This window comes from Lissotriton vulgaris, chromosome 3_1 (genome assembly GCF_964263255.1).
Source record: "Lissotriton vulgaris chromosome 3_1, aLisVul1.2, whole genome shotgun sequence".
NCBI classification, from domain to species: domain Eukaryota; kingdom Metazoa; phylum Chordata; class Amphibia; order Caudata; family Salamandridae; genus Lissotriton; species Lissotriton vulgaris.
The window spans coordinates 2085782414-2085801125 of NC_141689.1; the positions used below are offsets into that span (position 1 = coordinate 2085782414).

General features: G+C 45.5%; 1 protein-coding gene across 1 annotated transcript in view; it reads left to right on the top strand.

Annotated features, from left to right (window-relative positions):
• Window positions 1-18712, top strand: part of LOC147728838 (uncharacterized) — a 1063528-nt gene that overhangs the window by 183663 nt on the left and 861153 nt on the right. Inside the window, exon 7 of the mRNA XM_086963349.1 lies at window positions 10744-10827. Coding sequence (XP_086819475.1) covers window positions 10744-10827 — 84 coding nt within the window. The remainder of the gene's footprint in view (window positions 1-10743; window positions 10828-18712) is intronic.

Sequence of the window (18712 nt, forward strand, 5' to 3'; positions counted from 1 at the left end):
TAGGAAGCGGAGATTATTCCTCCGGGACCGTCCTTCAGCATCTTCTGCCCGATCCTCCAATCAAGCAGTATGGTCTTGGAGTGCGGCAATCGTTTCCTTCAGCTGCTGGACCTCGGTCTGCAAGACGCTCAGATCCCCTTCCGTAGTGGTGACCCTGTCTGCCACCTTTCTGAGATCAAGGCGCAGATGATTAATGTCCATTGCCATGCCGTCCATCTTGGTTTCTAGCGCCACTCTGGAGTCACGGATCGCTGCCAGGATATCGGCTTTATCTCGAGCCACCGCATCCGGGTGGGGCTCCATTCTCCTGTCCATCCCTGGGCGCTCCGCTATAGCAGGGCTCGGGACCGTGTATTGTACGATCTTGTTTGTCTGGGCTCCCCTAGTCGGTCTGTCCTTTCCCATAGTAGGGGTGACGTCCAAGGGTTAAATGCCGGGGACCCCCCAAGAGACTCCTCCCGTACAGGGCTTTGCTCCCCTATCGTTTGCCGACCAACCTCGGTGGCTCCAATGCTAGGCCCGACAGGCCCGCGATGTCCCAGGAGTCTACAGGCTTTAGTGTTCCAGTCCCGTTCACACCTTCAAGTTGAGACCAGCGCGTCTCAAACGCCAGCCGCCCCCGTCCTCTCCAGCCACCCCAATCGACTGCTCCAGGATTGTGGCCTACCTCGTCTCCGTCAGCCAGGAGGGGGAGGGCCGTCCGTCTGCCTGGAGTGCCTGCCGATATTGTCGCACGAGGGGCCTACAGTCAGCTCAGATCCAGTGCGCAGCCACGGTCGCCTAATCGCCCCCTAGGTCCGGGGCGTCTGGTTCACCAGCTGCCTCCAGGCGCACTCGCAAGCTGTGCAGGTCGCTACGCTCCGGCCCCTCGCAGGAAGCCGTGGCAATCCCTGTAGGCTGCTCCGCCCTTAAGGGCACACATCAAGGTCCGCGGCTCCTGGTCGTTCGGACCCGGCGGGCGACCAGACTCCAGGCGTTCAGTTCAGACCCCAGGGGGCGGCGGTAGAATGAGAAGGCCACCCGGTCCGGCCACTCGCAGGAGATTGCGGCGGTTAGTACAGGCCGCTCAACCATGACCTCTCGCAGGAGGCTGCCGCAGGATGTGCAGGACGCTCCCCCTCGGTCTGACGAAGGGGTCCGCCTTAAAGATTACAGCCCCTGTGTCCCTGGGCATTGCTCACCGGTGTCCAGGCTAGACACCTCTTGCCGGCGGACCGTCTACCTCCTCTCCCCCCACCGCCGGGGGCACCTCTCGTCCGCTGTGTCTTTGGCTGTGCTGCGGCCAGCCGCCACTGTACTATTGCGCGGCGGCTGCCATTTGCTGGCCGTGCAGGGGGATCAGGCCACCGGGACTCACACAGGCACCGGCGGCAATCTTCGCCCGATTTAATAGCCTCTTGGGTCAGGGGGTCTTCGCACCTCCGGAGCACCGATTTATAATTGAAAAGTGCCAGGATTAAGAAGGATTTTCAGTAACGTGGGGCAGGAGTGTCATATAGATGCTGCTTTTCTATATACTGTGTTAGGTTAGCATGAATTTATTAAGTGTTTAAACTACATATTTTCCTTCGGCTTTAGTTTGCACACGACGCATACTTGTTATTGTAGCTTTCAACCTAGACAAAAGATGTGATTTATTTGAGAATAATATGTTATTACTCTGATATTAGTAGCGCTTGGTACACTGTCTGAACAGTGAGTGCTGAACCCTCTAAGAATAACTTAACACAAGGTTGCTGGGAGGCCTGATCCTCGCACCACTAGACATAACAAAAATACAGTTGCTGCCAACATTGGGCTCTAAGCGGGTTTAAGATAGAGTTACTGCGAATGCAAAAACACACTTGATGATGCTTCGCATGCAGAGAGCTGGTAGCAGATGATGTGATCCTCTCCTCCTGACATTTAGAGGTATGGGCCTGCCCTGCTAAAACCCAAATGAGACCTTCTTAGATATAATATAGTATGCTATATAGGGAGTGCGAGAAATAGGTGTTATTAATTTCCAAGAAACCGTCCAGTGTAAGCCGCGCTTTATAAGAATTTTTTACATTACATTACATTACATTACATTTAGCATTATAATATGCTATCACCGTTTGCTTATTATGGACTAGTAACTATGCTGATAACTTTTATTCTTATAATATGTCTTTTTGTATTATATAAGATACTGCGTTTGAGAACATTGCATTGAATAATAAATATTTCAAAAGTGCACGTGTCCTCTTTCACTCCACGTTCTGGTTTGAAATGATTATAGAGCGAAAGAGTGTTCATGTGTTCCACGATACCTGAGGTAACCTAAGTTCATGTTCTGGTTTGTCTAAGTCATTGGGAGTTTGTTATGACCAATGAGACACTGTAGCTAGCTTGGTAAGGGGATTTTGGATACTGAGGTGAGTTTTGGGTCACCCTAATTCACTGAGGTTCCGGATCTCTATGCACAGTTCTGTAAGAGAACAGAATCCCTGCTACAGGAGCTGGACAGAAACACGTCTAGCCGGCCATTTTGTTAAGCCACCCGGTCATTATACTCCCTTATGTCTAAATCGGTGTCTCCAATCAGTGGCCAACTTTATTCTGCAACTAGGAGGTTGCCTCCTCGGTGTTCATGGGTAATTTCGGGACCTCAGTCATTATGGCTACATAGGGGCAACATGATGGTGGCAAATTCAAATGAAGCATGCTGTTACCTTCTTGGGCACTGCACTGACTCTCCCCCTATCATTACTGTTAATCTCTAACTCTCGTCAAACCCCCATCAGCATTATTGCATCCACCCTTCTTCCAGTTAGTAATGGGGGTTGCACCTCCCCAATAGAGGATTTCTGGGTGCGACATGGAGAATAACGAGTGGTTTCAAGGGGGGGAGCGGTTCTGCCCCTCGACCACAGAGCAAAATCTCAATCTCTTGACCCCGCCAGGATTCTAAAGCAACAGAAGGACCATTTATATTGCCAAGTTTTTTTGTTAAAAGCGATTACAAAGGGGATGATGGACGGAGTGCTTGAGCAAATCAAACACTCACCCCCAGTCAACTGATCTGGGTTTAATCCATCATCATTCTTTAGCTCACTCCACCACCCCAGTTCAGACATGGCCATATGCAAATCAGTCTGACCTTGTGCCTCATGGGAACAGTCCAGCCCGGCCTGCCAAACCATGTCCTCCCTGGACCGAAAACAAGCATCCTGGGACTGGTTTCGGATTCATAATCCTCATCAGCCAGGCTATCTTGAATCCTAAGTTCTTTGTTAAGGCAGCAATAATTATCTTCAAACACTGCAACTTTTCCACAAAAGGGACAATACATTGAGTTATCAAAGAGTTTAAACTTATAAATATAAATATTAAAGGCACTCGAATTTCAGCTTCTTGCTGCTGGATGAATGTTATGGCCAGAGCGTGGGCCGATCACATTGAATCAACAGCATACATTGTTATTTGACCTTGACGCTGTGCGCACAAGCTGTACAGACTGAGGCTGCCATGTAAGTCTAGGGATGTGGAAAACAGACAGTTCTCATATGAAGAAAATCAAGCAAGTTAACTTAAAACAACTTACAACAACAGATACATGTAGTGTTGTGTGCATAAGCGGCAAAGTGGACAAGAAATTGCGTTTAAACTACTAACACAGTTATGGTAACATAGCAATGTGTGCTGGCAGACATCGGTCATGACTACAATATACCACTTTAATGGGGTGTTCTAAGTAAGTTAAATATGCCAATCAGGTATAAGCCAATATTGGCATGTTTTACGGAGTCAGCACAAGCACGTCAGCACTGGTTAGCAGTGGTAAGGTACATAGAGCCTTAAGCTCGACAAAAGCAAATCCTAAAAAATAGGAGGAGTGTAGGCAAAACATTTGGGGGAAGACAGCTATAAGTCTGATACGGCAACTATGTATAGTAGTACTGGGCACAGAGATAGGAGGGGTCATATCCCTGTCTGTACTGGATACTGTTGTGGAGCTGACTGAGATTCACAGATCAGGTTGCGCTTGCTCCAGTCCCATTGGATTCCCATTCCCATAGTAAATACATGTACTCCATATACATTATAATTAGACTGCCTGATTAATATATTATCTGTAAACATACTCTGTCGAAATGGGGATGGAGCATCCTAGCAGCCAAAGTAATGGTCTGCCTGCCAAATATATATGCTGGTGGGCCATTGTTTGGCAATGGCAGAGACTAATCTGTCTCTGCCATTGCTAAACTTCTCTGATGGAGTAAGGGCTGTCATAGAAAAGGCTATATGTCTGTCCGCCCAACTTAGGTGGGTGCACATTAGCCATTTTTTTACTGGCTGTGACTCCTAGGAAAAGCCTGGCGGCAAGGGACAGTAAAAAGCTAAAGTGCCCACCTTACCATGAGAAATGAGTCTCATATCATGGGGAGGGGGGCATTGTTTTGTTTTATTTTCAGAAACAAAAACCCACTTTACGTCTGAAATGCCAGAAACCGGTCCTCGGAAGCTTGTTTTCGGTCCAAGGAAGGCATGGCTTGGCAGTTCGGGCTGGACTGTTCCCATGAGGCACAGGGTCAGACTGATTTGCATATGGCCATGTCTGAACTGGGGTGGTGTGGAGTGCAAAAAAACGATGGATTTAGGCCCAGATCTCTGTACTGGGGTGAATGTATGACATTGTTCTGCATTCTGTCCATCAACTGTGGTTTTTGCATTTGTCCCCCCAAGTGGGAGGGGTATGCTCAGACGTGAGTCCCATTCTCTCCACACCACTGGATTCAAGCAAGCCGGGCTGAAGGCGGCTGAAATGCCAGAAACCGGTCCTCCGAAGCTTGTTTCCGGTCCAGGGAAGGCATGGCTTGGCAGTTCGGGCTGGACTGTTCCCATGAGGCACAGGGTCAGGCTGATTTGCATATGGCCATGTTTGAACTGGGGTGGTGTGGAGTGCAAAAAAACGATGGATTTAGGCCCAGATCTCTGTACTGGGGTGAATGTATGACATTGTTCTGCATTCTGTCCATCAACTGTGGTTTTTGCATGTGTCACTCCGAGTGGGATGAGTATGCTCAGACGTGAGTCCCATGCTCTCCACACCACTGGATTCAAGCAGGCCGGGCTGAAGACGGCTGAAATGCCAGAAACCGGTCTCCGAAGCTTGTTTCCGGTCCAGGGAAGGCATGGCTTGGCAGTTCGGGCAGGATTGTTCCCATGAGGCACAGGGTCAGACTGATTTGCATATGGCCATGTCTGAACTGGGGTAGTGTGGAGTGCAAACAAATGATAGATTTAGGCCCAGATCTCTGTACTGGGGTGAATGTATGACATTGTTCTGCATTCTGTTCATCAACTGTGGTTTTTGCATATATATCTTGGGGCACTACCTGGTTAATTTTCTGTTATAGTGGGTTATATTACTTGATCGGCTTTAGGAGGCAAAATAGTATGCCGTTTATACTGAACTGGGCCTATGTGCATTTTGCCCAGTTTAATAAGAATAGCACCAAACTGACATTCCAAGGAACAGGGAGATAATAGTAGCCAAAATAAGAATATTAGTGCGCTGTGTGTACAATTAATGAATCCTTGGCATGTTCCCCCCATACCTTTTGCCTTCACCCTTCCTGTTTTGTTGAATTTACTTGTTTCTGTTAGCTGTAGGACTCATGTACTCTATCTCTGCTAACCAATGTTAAAGTGGTTGTGCTCTCTCCTTCAAAGATGGTAAAACTAGATTACACTCAATTGGCACATTTAATTTCCTTTAATGTCCCTACCAAATGGTGCTACATGTTTGCAGGGTCCATAAATTCAATGCTTCCAGTGGGCCTGCAGCACTCATTGTGTCACCCACTAAAGAAGCCTTTTAAAATATCTCTCAGGTCTGCCACTGCAGCCTGTAGTGCAGTTTAAGCTTCCATGTTGACCTGACAAAGAACACCTTTTGCCAGACCTAAACCTTCCTTTTTACTACTGAGTTCTTCCAACAGTCACTATCACATGCACGCTGACAATACCCAACTATACTTAAAAGCCTCCACCCCAGAAGACACCAGTTCCCTCAACACAACTCTTCAAAAAACTCAAAATTGGCCAGCATCCAATCACCTAAAACTAAATACTAAAAAAACTAAATTCCTACAATCACCCCACTTAACCAGTCACCTGTCATTGAAGAATGGTTAAAACATCTAACAGCCCTCAACTGCATTTCACAAGTAATTCACTCTGAGAGATCACTGGGATTACCTCTTGCATACAGAAAGGCATCAGTGCAGCCACCAAAGGAGCAAATCACCAAATGAACATTCTAAAAAAACTAAAACCCTTCCTCCTCCCCAATGAATAGTGATTCCCATGTTGGACTATGGAAGTGCAACCCTCTTTGGACTGCCTATGTTCAAACCAGCCCCTCTGAGACTCGCTCAACTCAGCTGCTAGGCTCATCACCAATTCACAAAGAAAGATCCACATCGCCCTATATCTGAAAAGGTGGCATTTTCTTGCTTCAACCATCTGTGCCTTCTGATGTGTCCTGGGTCACATGACTGTGGATAGCTCTGCGGTTGGGGTTTGTGTAGTGCTTTCAGACAGTAACACAAAGAGTCCTTAGGTGTAGACAAGATGGGTCATCCTGGAAGGATGGCTAGGGAAGGGCTGTGCTCAGCCCTACTTACACTTCAAAGGGTTTTGCACCTGCACACACAACAAAACCTAACACCAGGTTGGGTGGCTGGCTTTGTCACCCCCCAGACAGTTTGGAGCCTTAACAGGTAAAGGGGAAGAACTTTCAAGAAATAGACGTGGGGGTAGGGCAGGAAGTCCCCCAACCAAAGGGTGGCACCAAATATATATATTGAACTTCCAGAGCCACTCACCAGAACATTCCTTGACCTCAGGAAATTACCAAAAAAGATTGCCCTGCTACCAGAGGAATAACCTACTGCTTGAAGGACCGTCTTGCTATCTGAGAAGGAAGATTGGTCCTGCTTGACCTTCATACCAAGCTACCCAGAGTGACTCCAAGGGTAAGTTTGTTGACTTTCTAATGAACTACAGGGACACAGCAACCTTCAGAGGTCTTCCTGTAACAGCCAGCTGGCCTGCTGAAATGGACCTTCTTGGACCTGCAACTGTACCTGCCTGAGCCCTTCTGGCCTCTGCTGGTGTGAGCTTTGACTCACAAGAGGTGCCCCAGGTCCTGCACCCTTGGTTGGCATCACAGGGTTGGCTCCTAAAAAAAATTGAAAATCCTAAAGCTTTGGCTCTTTGCGACCCGTGAATGGGCTCGTTTGCACCAAGTCTCTGCCGCCTATGATGACCTTCAATGTGAAGTTCCAGTGAAACCTGTTCTTTTTCAACTGTCCAAATCAACTGCCAACATGAGACCTGCACTTCGTGCTACAGAAACGACAACTCAGGATGACCTCCGATGCAAAGCTACAGCAATGACCATCCGCAATGCCTGACCGGCTCTTCGCACTACAGTGATGACCATCTACGACGCCCGACCTCTTCGTGTTACACAGACAACCATCTGTGACTCTCAACCCTTCCTTGTGGCCTCTTCCACCATGAGCGAAACTCCTTGCACCAGACTTAGAAGATACATTTTTAGCAAGACTAGCTTCATACCTGTATCCGACCCGCACTCTATCACAGTTGCCATGAACCTGTGATTTTACCATAGTCTAGCATGATCAGATGACCTCAAGTGGTGCTTTGTGCTGTTAGGTCTATTTTCACAAAAAACTTTAAAATTGACCATCTCTTGTTTTACTCATTGGATTTTTGTTGTTCTCTTATCATTATATTCACTAACATTTACTCCATTTTTCAAAATTGGTTTGGTATTTTTTTCGTATTGTGTTTTCACTTTACTGCTGTTTGTGTGCTGCATAAATATATTGCACATTGCCTCTAAGTTAAGCCTGACTGCTTTTGTACCAAGCTACGAGATAGTTAAGCACAGATTAATGTAGTGACTTTTTTGGTTCACCCTGACAGGGATTGTGGTTGTTAAGAAGTGGGCCTTCCACACCCCTCAACCAAAATCCCAATTTCTTTACAAAGATGAAACTGAAAATGTTTGCGGCTGTAGGAATAGAACAATAACCAGCGATCCAAACTACATAGCTGTTACATTTGTGGTTACAAATACACTGAACAAAATATTCATTCTGTGCAACAAACTGTCTTGATAACATGCAGAAATAACTATTGGAAAGCCTGAACTCACCATTATTCATAATCGGAAGTTAAAACAAGATGACTATTTCATCAAAACTATTAATTTCTATTATGCATGCTAGGAGGGCAAGACACATCCACTAGACTGTGCTGCAACCCTGGAGTAAGAGCAATGAGCCCTTTGATGAAGTCCTAGTAAATTTGTAAATTGCCACTCCCCTGATGTGTCTCGTCATGTCTTTCCCATTTTTCAGGGCCTCCCACCAACCTTTTCTAGGGTTGAGCAGCTGTAACGGTTGAACCATCATCATAGTAGCTCACTTTTCCACCTCTTTCTTTGGACTTTTCCTAGATAGTAAAGTTATCATTCCTGTGTGTCTGGTGGATGATCTCTCCCTCTCCTGACAATTCCTTTATCTTCCAGGGTACCTCTTTTCAAATACACTCCCCTGTGTCTTGATATGAACTATGCTACTGAATATTGACTCATGTACTAACTTGTACCAGTATAATAAAGAATTATTTAAAGAATTATTTAAAAAAAAAAAGAATAGTACAAATGCCATTCAATAAACAGCTTGTGATATGCTTGAGACATTGCAGTAGCCAGAGTATTAGGGCACCTCAATTATACCCTAAAACTAAAATGTCCAACCCACATTTGTTTCAATATACTACCAATTGTCACACCACTCTCATTGTGATCACTTTATTCACTGGTTTATTGTCTTAGACTTTCAGCGTTATGACAGATCCTTACCAGGAAACAACTTGTGAATCTAATCATATTACATGTTCTACATGCTGCTAGTCTTTACACTTCCATTGTTTGTTTCTGTCATCTCATGAAGGAAGTTGCACGTTTCCTTGTTTATCAGTATTTTCCTTTCTGTAACCTTGGCAGACAGTCAGCACAGGGTGAAGGACATTTTCATGCTTTTGGATTACTCTCCTCTTTCAAAACCCATTTTAATTCTTTTATTTCTCTTCTAGCAAAGTTAACCCCAAACTGGCATGCAGGAAAGTAGTCCCCTGCTAGTATTTTCTATAAGAATCAAACACAAACTTTATTATTTTCATGAAATGAAATTTCATTGCGCACCATCTCAGCATTGCACTAACCCATGCACAACCGGTGTTATTCCTAGCAGAATATTATCAACGTGCACAAAAGCAGCATTAGTCTTTTTTATTATTTTTCTCAAAAGCAACTGCAGCCTTGTTTCCATGCATTAGTACACGCATTAGTTTTACACATGCGTATACACATTTCCCCTTATTTTAGCATTTATTAATAAAATATCTTCACAGCACACCAAGGTCAAGCGCATTAGTTCCGTATGTTCCCAATATCATACGGCGCAGCCACTTCCAACATCCGCTGCATAAGGATGTAATAATAAACTGATATACAAAAACAAAAAGGAAGGTGCACTCCAATGAAGTCAATAGTGCAGAGGATATTTTTAAAAGTCTCTTCTTTATTCAAAATCGTAATTTTCTGTGATCAAGGGCACAGCCAACGCGTTTCGTTCCCCTACTGCCACGGGAACATCGTCAGGGCATGAATATAATTTGCGCAAAACAGATCGTCAATATTGCAGAGGAAAAAGTCTATCCTGGTAACCAACGTCCCAATTGAAGAAAACTTAAAGTGGTCCTAAGGATACCACGTCCATGTTCCCCAGGGGTTTCACTGTTAAAAAATCTTGATATAGTCCAATTCACAGATAAGCGCCAAATAGCTAGCAGATCTGTTAATAGGTAGGGTGCTCGAATTGTCGATATGTGGACTATAACGAAATTCAAATTCGGACCAAGGAAAAGAATAAGTAGCAATGTAGCCTCCATAAAGAAAGTACCTCGTTTCAAATCATGCGAGATTTCGATATTAATCAGTGTCGAACAGCTCTCGAAGTCGTTGGTGGTTCAAATACGAACAACAACCAGGCGTCTGGAACTGATGGTGTTTGGCGATTCCGGTGCCCGACTACAGGTGCCGCATTCTTGTATCGTATTGGTTGCTGTTCGTATTTGAACCACCAGTATTTTGTTTCACTGGTTATTTTTACATTCCAACGGCTGCAATATTACTCAGTTTTGTCTTCATTTATTGTACAGCCAACGCACTAATGTTCTTTTGTTGGGCGTTATTATTTTAGGTAAATACAAATCCTGGTATGCCATAGACGAGCTTACGTAACGGATAACCTGCATACAAATTTTTAAAACACTGCTAGCCAAGTTTTTGATATGCTGGAAAATGCATTCTGCAATTTCTGTATATATATAGTTACCTAGATGTCTTGTTGAATGAACTATTTTGTTGGAAAGGAAAAGGAGTTTTTACAGTCTCAGAAGTAGCAAATGGTTCCTACCCCATCTGTCAAGTCAAATTAATCTATAGTGTTTCCCTTAGTAAGATCACTATAATGCACCACTTTTATAAATTCTGAGGGTGGTTTAAGAATACAATGCATGCTTTATACATTTGTTCGTTTTGGACTTGTTCATTGTGCAGTAAAATACAACACGCTTTGCAGCATCTACTAATATGCTATTTTTATGTTTAAGGAAATCTCTCTTTTAACTGGAAGACAACGTCCTGCCTCAGTTTTATGCAAATCAGATGTGGAGCTCCTGGTAATAAGCAAAGAGGTAAGAAGCAAGTCATAACATTTTGAACAGTGTAAAGCGAGTATTGAAACAAGGAACAAGGAACTGTTTCACAAGCACATTTTATATAATGAATCATTAATAAATCTAATAGGTCTTTTTTTATAAAGGGGATTATTTGGTTATGGTTCAGGTACTTTGTTATTGTTGTCTTCAGCTGTCCGGGAAAGAAAATCTCAAAATCAAACAACATCTTTGATTACACCAATATGAAAGCTGGGAATCTGATTGTTTTGCTGAACAGACAGTGCAATAGCAGCGTTTAGCTCTACCCTAAATGAAGAGTTTTCTGAAAAGGATTTATGTGATAACGTCTGGTTCGCAAGCGGTGTACTTAAAAGGGATGCACAGCACAAAATTGCACAATATTGCAGGATAGTTACTTTAAAAAAAAAATCCTATGTGTCTATACTTTTTGACCAAAAGGTTTAAATCCAACAACCGGTGATCATGATAATAAAGAAGTTTATATGAATTTGCAAGGGCAGTTAGTAAATACCATTGTGTCTGTAGGACAGGTTAAGACATCCAAACAGTACACACTTCCTAAACAAAAATGGTTAAAAAAAACAGTAATGTCTCAGCAAAGAAAATAAGTCAAAGAACACACATAGACTATTAATTACCAGCTACGTGTTATGTCATGTCACTCATACAGTATAACAAAGAGACAACTTGCACAATCGCCCAAACATAAGGGGGTGATAAATAGTACTATGCAATCATCAAGTGTATGCATGGCGTTGATGAACAACCCATCCAAGTGATTACAATCCATGACAAACACATCAAAGCAGGTGGATGAAAGGGGCTGATCAAAAACCTACTCTCTCTCTCTATACATCTATACACACTTTGTACTGTTTTAAGGACTTGTGAATTGTGAGCCATCAACAGTGAAAGCTGTCTGTAGCCAAATCTAAAAATGATACATACCCTTGTTCAATATAACAGTGAGACAGAATCTAGGGAAATGTATCATTCAGCTCAAGGTTAACATTTTACCTGTGGAGAACCCCCTTCGCCTACGCAATCATGAAACAGTGCCATTTTTTTCCTATTCATGACCTAGCAACATGGTTAACATGTCCTTATGCTGGGCTGATTTTTTATCTTTTTTACAGTGTATACACAATCTTAGGCACTAATTGTTGGTTCAATTCCTTATGCCTTATGCCCTCGTCATGTTTTGGCTTAACAGAGATAAATCGAGTATTGTTGACTGGACGATGCCTGAAAAGATGAATGTGCCACTTAATGGCTTTCTCTGTGCTGGTGTGTTTGCAGCCGACTGCCTGCTCTTCCGGTTATGAATGTTCTTCAAAACATGACGAGGGCATATCGTGCGCTACTAGGCGCCACCCCCATTCTTTAAGCCACCGTTCTACACATATTCAAAACATCAACAATCACGAGCGTTACTCCTTTGACTCTCTGACCACTACAGTGTACCCGGCTGGGCTACCTGTAAGTCATTCTTAATTCTCTATCACGTTTGGTGTGAGAACAAGCTATTATTCAGATGTCCCTCATTGTCTTGTCCTGTGGAGACCCATATTTCTAAGGGTCGAAACGCCGTCGACGCCATAAGGAATTGAACCAACAATTAGTGCCTAGGATTGTGTGTAGACACTATAAATAACTCATTATCAATATTTTGGTCATTATCCTTCTAAATTGTTATTCTATGAGAAACCATTGTGCTTACACTTAATGTATGTTGTATGTATATTTGTTTTTTGGTTTCATATGTACACTTGGGACACTGTGCACTTTTCCTTTTTTGTGCTCACATGAATATGTGACAAGCTAATTATAATTGTGTAATTTTGCAAATTGTGTTTTGAAATATATAAACAGTATTGAGAAGTCTCTCAAAGTGTTTGTGCTACTTTTTCTGACATCCCTGTTAGCCTTTCTGTGCTTTGAAATTGCTATTAAGCTATACATTGAATGATATATCACGTCTGCTTCAAGGCGGAGGCGGGGCTCCCTCTCTCTCTCCAGGGAAAACCTTGCCGGCATCGCTGCCCCTCTTCCCACAGTCTCTGTGGGTTTCTGCCTTCGGTCCCCCCTCAACCACAAGGGCTAGGACTTCCTTGGGGAGCATCAGAGGCTCTAGGCGGCAGGCAACCTTCCTCCACACCGGAGCGAGGGGTGGGCTCCCGGCAGCTTCCGGCTTCCTCTTTTCCTGCTTCAAACACATAATAGCCCGGCACACTTTGTACACAACTTATCACAAATTCAAAAACAGTTCAAAGGAATTTGTTCCACGGACAAGTCGATGTTAGATTTCACAGGAATGCTAGGTTCTTTGAATCAGCTTCTGAATTTAGGAGGTATAGGGAATTGTGCTTCCAGCCTGTGTCTTGCACATTTGCTCCATTAATACTGATAGGGACTTTAAGACTAGTGCAGGCAATTATGCTTTGATTCCCATTTCTTTGTCTTTGTTGTCGCTTTTCTGCTTCCAAGTCAGGTTCCCGGCCGGCAGCCAATCACAGCGCGGCCCGGGTAATGACGTCAGGGGGGTGTCCCAGGCCGGCCGGCTGTGATTTTCACACGGCAACCGATGAGGGTTGGGCTCCCTCGAAATATTTAAATAAAACGGGACTTATGCACAATTAAGCAATAGGGGGCACAAAAACGGCAGATAAGCGGGGTGGGCACCTACACCGTAAATCAGCAGCCAGGGGGGAATCCTCTCGCTCTTCCCCAGCAGCGCAACGCTGCAGAGAGCCCCCAGGCGCTGCAAGGGAAATAAAGTGCTCCCAGGCACTTGATGCCCAAAAGTCCAGGGCAAGTTATAGCAAAAAGTCCTTCAGGAGGTGGGGGGGCAAGGCTGGGCCCAGAGCCTGCTCACAGGGTCCTCCTAGGCAGGGAGGCAATACCCAGTGGCGGTCTTCCTGGCGCCCAGCAGCAGCAGCCCCCCTCTGGAAAGGATTCAAGAAGAGAATATTTCGTAAGGGGTCACAGCCTCTTTTTATACAGTAAATCTCTTTGTCTCAGGGTGCAGGGTGGGGAAAAACCAGTCGCAGCTGGTTTTGGAGCACTTTGTTTTCCTCAACCATACTTTCCATTCACTAGGCAGGCTAGGGTCAGTAGACGCACCACAGGGGGTGGAGCCAGCGTTGTGTGGGGAAAGCCCAGCCCTATTCAGGTCCCAGGTGTAGTCCTCCCTCACATCACTCATGCTAATATCAATTCTCACCACTGGGGCAGACCCATCATGACTCATGGAGCCAGGCTCCCCAGCCAGATCCAGCCAATCACAAGCCAGACACAAATTACACAAACATGCCTACTTGTAGAAGTGGCACTTCCACACTAGACACAATCACGCCGCATACATCATTGTTCAGCATTCAATCACATGAGCCCGCACATACCAAACTCGCACCAGCACTCCCCATGCATCAGGAACTACCAGGGACACATACATTCCCCATGCATTCCTACGGGAGGGCAGGCCAACCTCACCACACGCACGCACTTTACCCTGGGACACAGTGGTAAAGTGCGCAGCAACCAGATATCACTATAACCAGGTCACATACCAAAAGCAAAAAGTTCAGGGGTGAACCTGCCAGAAGGGCCAATTCCAACACAACCCCCTTCCGGCCAAAACGCAGGGTAGACCAATCACCACCGTGATGGGCTTCCTTGCTTTGGGCGATAGAACACAAACGCGGGTCCGCAACTGCAGGGACACCCTCCTGTTCTACGCCACGGTGAACCCAGCGGGTTCCTTCTAAAACCACTATCTGGAACAACTGGGCTACACCACTGGTACTCCCAAGCTGTCCGTGGCCAGGACCAGGCCCTGGGCCACCCAGGTGCCACCGGTCCTTGCCTATTCACAGAGTGGGGGGTAGGAACCCTTGGCACATAGTAGCCATTTTCCACTCTTCCTGTCTGCAGGACAGGGCTAGACTGCCACTGGTTCTCCAGCCTAGGGTCTACACCCTCAGGCAGACCAGGAGTCTCAGGGAAGGCTCTCCTCCCCCTACCTCTTGTTCTAGGGTTCCACCACCTCCTGCGAGGGGTGCCCTTATAGCACAATTCACCCAACCTAGGGTTTAACCCCTCAGGTTGCACCGGGGTCAGAGGCGGGCTCTCCCATCCTCTGCACCCCCTTCCAGAGTTATGCACACTCCAAGCTGGAGCGGTACCCCTGGAAGATGAACCGGTCAGAACGCTGGTTACAGACGTCCTACCCTTCAGGTCAGGCGGATCCTGGACCTGGCCTTCCAACCTCTGGTCTAGAACCTTTGGAGGAATAACTGCCTGTCACTCCAGGACTTCTGGGGACTCACACACCATCCCCCAGAGACTGACACATGACTTATATGTTGTGTGACCGTTTGTCTGGCGCAGATCTCCCGTCCCCTGTCCATCTGACAGTGCGCGAAGATCCCCCAGAACAGAAGTGGTGTCACCATGGTCCCTATACGGGAACTTCGACCAACTGAGTAGTCCCTGACCCACTGGTTCTTCCACTGGGGAACTCATCCCCCAATCACTCCTCACTTCGGACTCCTGTGCCCTCCGAACTGGAGTAGCACTGCCGGACACTAGAACCACTGGAGCTCTGTTTACACGGGACCTATGCACAATTAAAACAAAGCCCTCCTAAGCGCTAGGGGGCACAAAAATGGCAGATAAGCGGGGTGGGCACCCGCACCGTAAATCAGCAGCCAGGGGGGAATCCTCTCGCTCTTCCCCAGCAGCGAAACGCTGCAGAGAGCCCCCAGGCGCTGTGAGGGAAGTAAAGTGCTCCCAGGCGCTTGATGCCCAAAAGTCAAGGGCAACTTATAGCAAAAAGTCCTTCAGGAGGTGGGGGGGGGGCAAGGCTGGGCCCAGAGCCTGCTCACAGGGTCCTCCTAGGCAGGGAGGCAATCCCAGTGGAGGTCTTCCTGGTGCCCAGCAGCAGCAGCCCCCCTCTGGAAAGGATTCAAGAAGAGAACATTTTGTAAGGGGTCACAGCCTCTTTTTATACAGTAAATCCCTTTGTCTCAGGGTGCAGGGTGGGGGAAAAACCAGTCGCAGCTGGTTTTGGAGCACTTTGTTTTCCTCAACCATCCTTTCCATTCACTAGGCAGGCTAGGGTCAGTAGACGCACCACAGGGGGTGGAGCCAGCGTTGTGTGGGGAAAGCCCAGCCCTATTCAGGTCCCAGGTGTACTCCTCCCTTACATCACTCATGCTAATCTCAACACTCACCACCGGGGCAGACCCATCATGACTCATGGAGCCAGGCTCCCCAGCCAGCTCCAGCCAATCACAAGCCAGACACAAATTACACAAACATACCAACCTCTAGAAGTCTCACTTCCACACTAGACACAATCACGCCACATACATAATTGCGCAGCATTCAATCACATGAGTCCGCACATACCAAACTCGCACCTGCACTCCCCACGCATCAGGAACTACCAGGGACACATACAATCCCCATGCATTCCTATGGGAGGGCAGGCCAACCTCACCACACGCACGCACTTTACCCTGGAACACAGTGGTAAAGTGCGCAGCAACCAGAAATCACTATCACCAGGTCACATACCAAAAGCAAAAAGTTCAGGGGTGAACCTGCCAGAAGGGCCAAGTCCAACAGAGATCATAGCCTTTCCCTTATGCAATTGAGCGACCACTCATTAGTCATTTCTCCTGTAATTGCATAGACTGGATACTTGTTCAAGCTATGAGATGAAAGCGCACAGCTATAGTTACCATCCGTCTCACCCACATTTCTTTTCTTCGTCCCTAGAGATTCACTTCAGTGTGTGTATTTCTAGTTTCAGAACCCATAATATAAAAGACTAAACAAATTGCCATCAAAGTGCTGTACAGGGCCACTTTATGTTACTCCCTTGAACAGTAGTTGCTATAAACTAACATGTCTACCAAATGTCTCAAGTGTTTTGCTTTTCTCATTTCCTTTACTTGGGTACTAGCCAATGACAACATATCTTTAGTTTTAGCTGTAGTAGATGCACCCAGGAGTGAAGCCTAAGAGCCATCAATGTAAATTAAGTCTATTGACCTGGCAACAGAGATTCCCTTGTTGTTTACTTTGTTAGGAAATATAAAGTAATTTTTTGATCATTATGTGGATTGCAAACCACAATAACGATTGGAAACACTGGGAGAAGTGATCACAACTGAATCAGGTGCTCCAGTTGTTACAGTTACCCGCTATTCGTTCCGCAAATCTTTTGATTGACTGCTGAGTGCAAGATAAAGAATGTATACTACAGCAATGACCAGGGGGGCTGAAAGGACAAACATGTGGTAATGAAGGTAAGCTTACTTCAGAACAGTCAGTCACTATCGTTGGTAGCAACTGACTCCTCAAGAGCCCCATGTCCTCAATGTTCCATGCAAGGAACACAGAACCCCGCACCCTCAATGTTCTATGCAAGGAACCAACCCTACACCCCTTGTTTGTTCACAGTCAAAACAAATGAGAACAATTATCGAACCAGTAGAAATGGAACAACCATAACATAAAAGAATAAAAGTAAGAAACAGAAGGGACAATAAAGGGATAATGCTGTCAAAAGCTGATGGGGAAAGAGCCAGCGGCTAGCCAGCAAAATACAGATTCGACACAATAGATCAACAAGACAATTAACTCAAAGGTAAGAGGGACATTAACAGAATGCAATGTAGATGAACATGTCCTGAAACATCCTCACAAGACAAGGAGGAACCAAGTGAAAAGATGCTCAAAAAAGAACAATACCTAATTATTTCATAACAAAATGCTTGAACCTCGCAGGCCAGTTTCTAATTCACTGTGGTACCCTAGGTTGGTGCTGGGCACACTCGGATTGAACACACTCTTGTTCCACCTCCTACGCCCATTCTCTCATGCACATCGCGGACTTGGAGTCAGTTGCCAATGAAACAAAAATGTTATTCCACACCCTTCCTTCCTTGAGGACATTCACATATTCCTTCATGTCCTTTACTTGAATGGGCCTTGAGAACCAGGAGAATCCTTTCTGAACACGGCCATGTTTTTTGTTTCTAACCCAATCACCTACCTTGACAAGCAGTCTGTTGCAACCGTTGCCCACATTACTATATTTCTTTGCCACCTCATGTCTCACATCCAAAACACCACCCATCTTTATGACATTAGCACTTTTCTGATCTTTCCATTCTCTGTTCAACTTAATTCCAGCAACCCTACCCCTTAATAAGGTAAATGGTAACATGCCAGTGCTTATTTGAGTTGTGATCATCATAGTCCAGGTCATATTTCTCATTGTGGACTTCTATTCTAAACCATTTGCCAATGCCAGCTACAGCTGATCCTCAATATTGTGATTGACTCCACTAACCTATTGCTACGGGATGATATAAAGATGTTCTAAAGTTTTTGATGTCAGCCCGTTCTAAAAATACTTCCATATCCCTCGACACCAACTGGATGCCTTTGTCTGCCACCAATTACACAGGCTAGCCTTCCCTCAGAAAAACCTCTCTGAAAAGACCAATGACAACACAATCATTAACACTTTCCACAAATTAGATCTCTGGCTACTTTGTAGAACAGTCAATCCATACACAAGCATACTTAGTTGTGCTACCCAAAACACCATACAGTCCAGATATGTCAAAAGCCTTTTTATTCCATTGTGAATTCACTGTGGTTACAGGGGTAATGGGACTAGGATGAGTCGCATGGGTCTTGTCCCTCATGATGCATGCACCACATTCACTTTCCACTGCCATCTCAACCCCTGGGCAACAAAATTCCTCATATATTCTACACTTCATGGCACAGAAACCGATATGACCCTCATGAATTAAGGTTCACATACAACTTATCCACACCGCAAAATTCCATATCA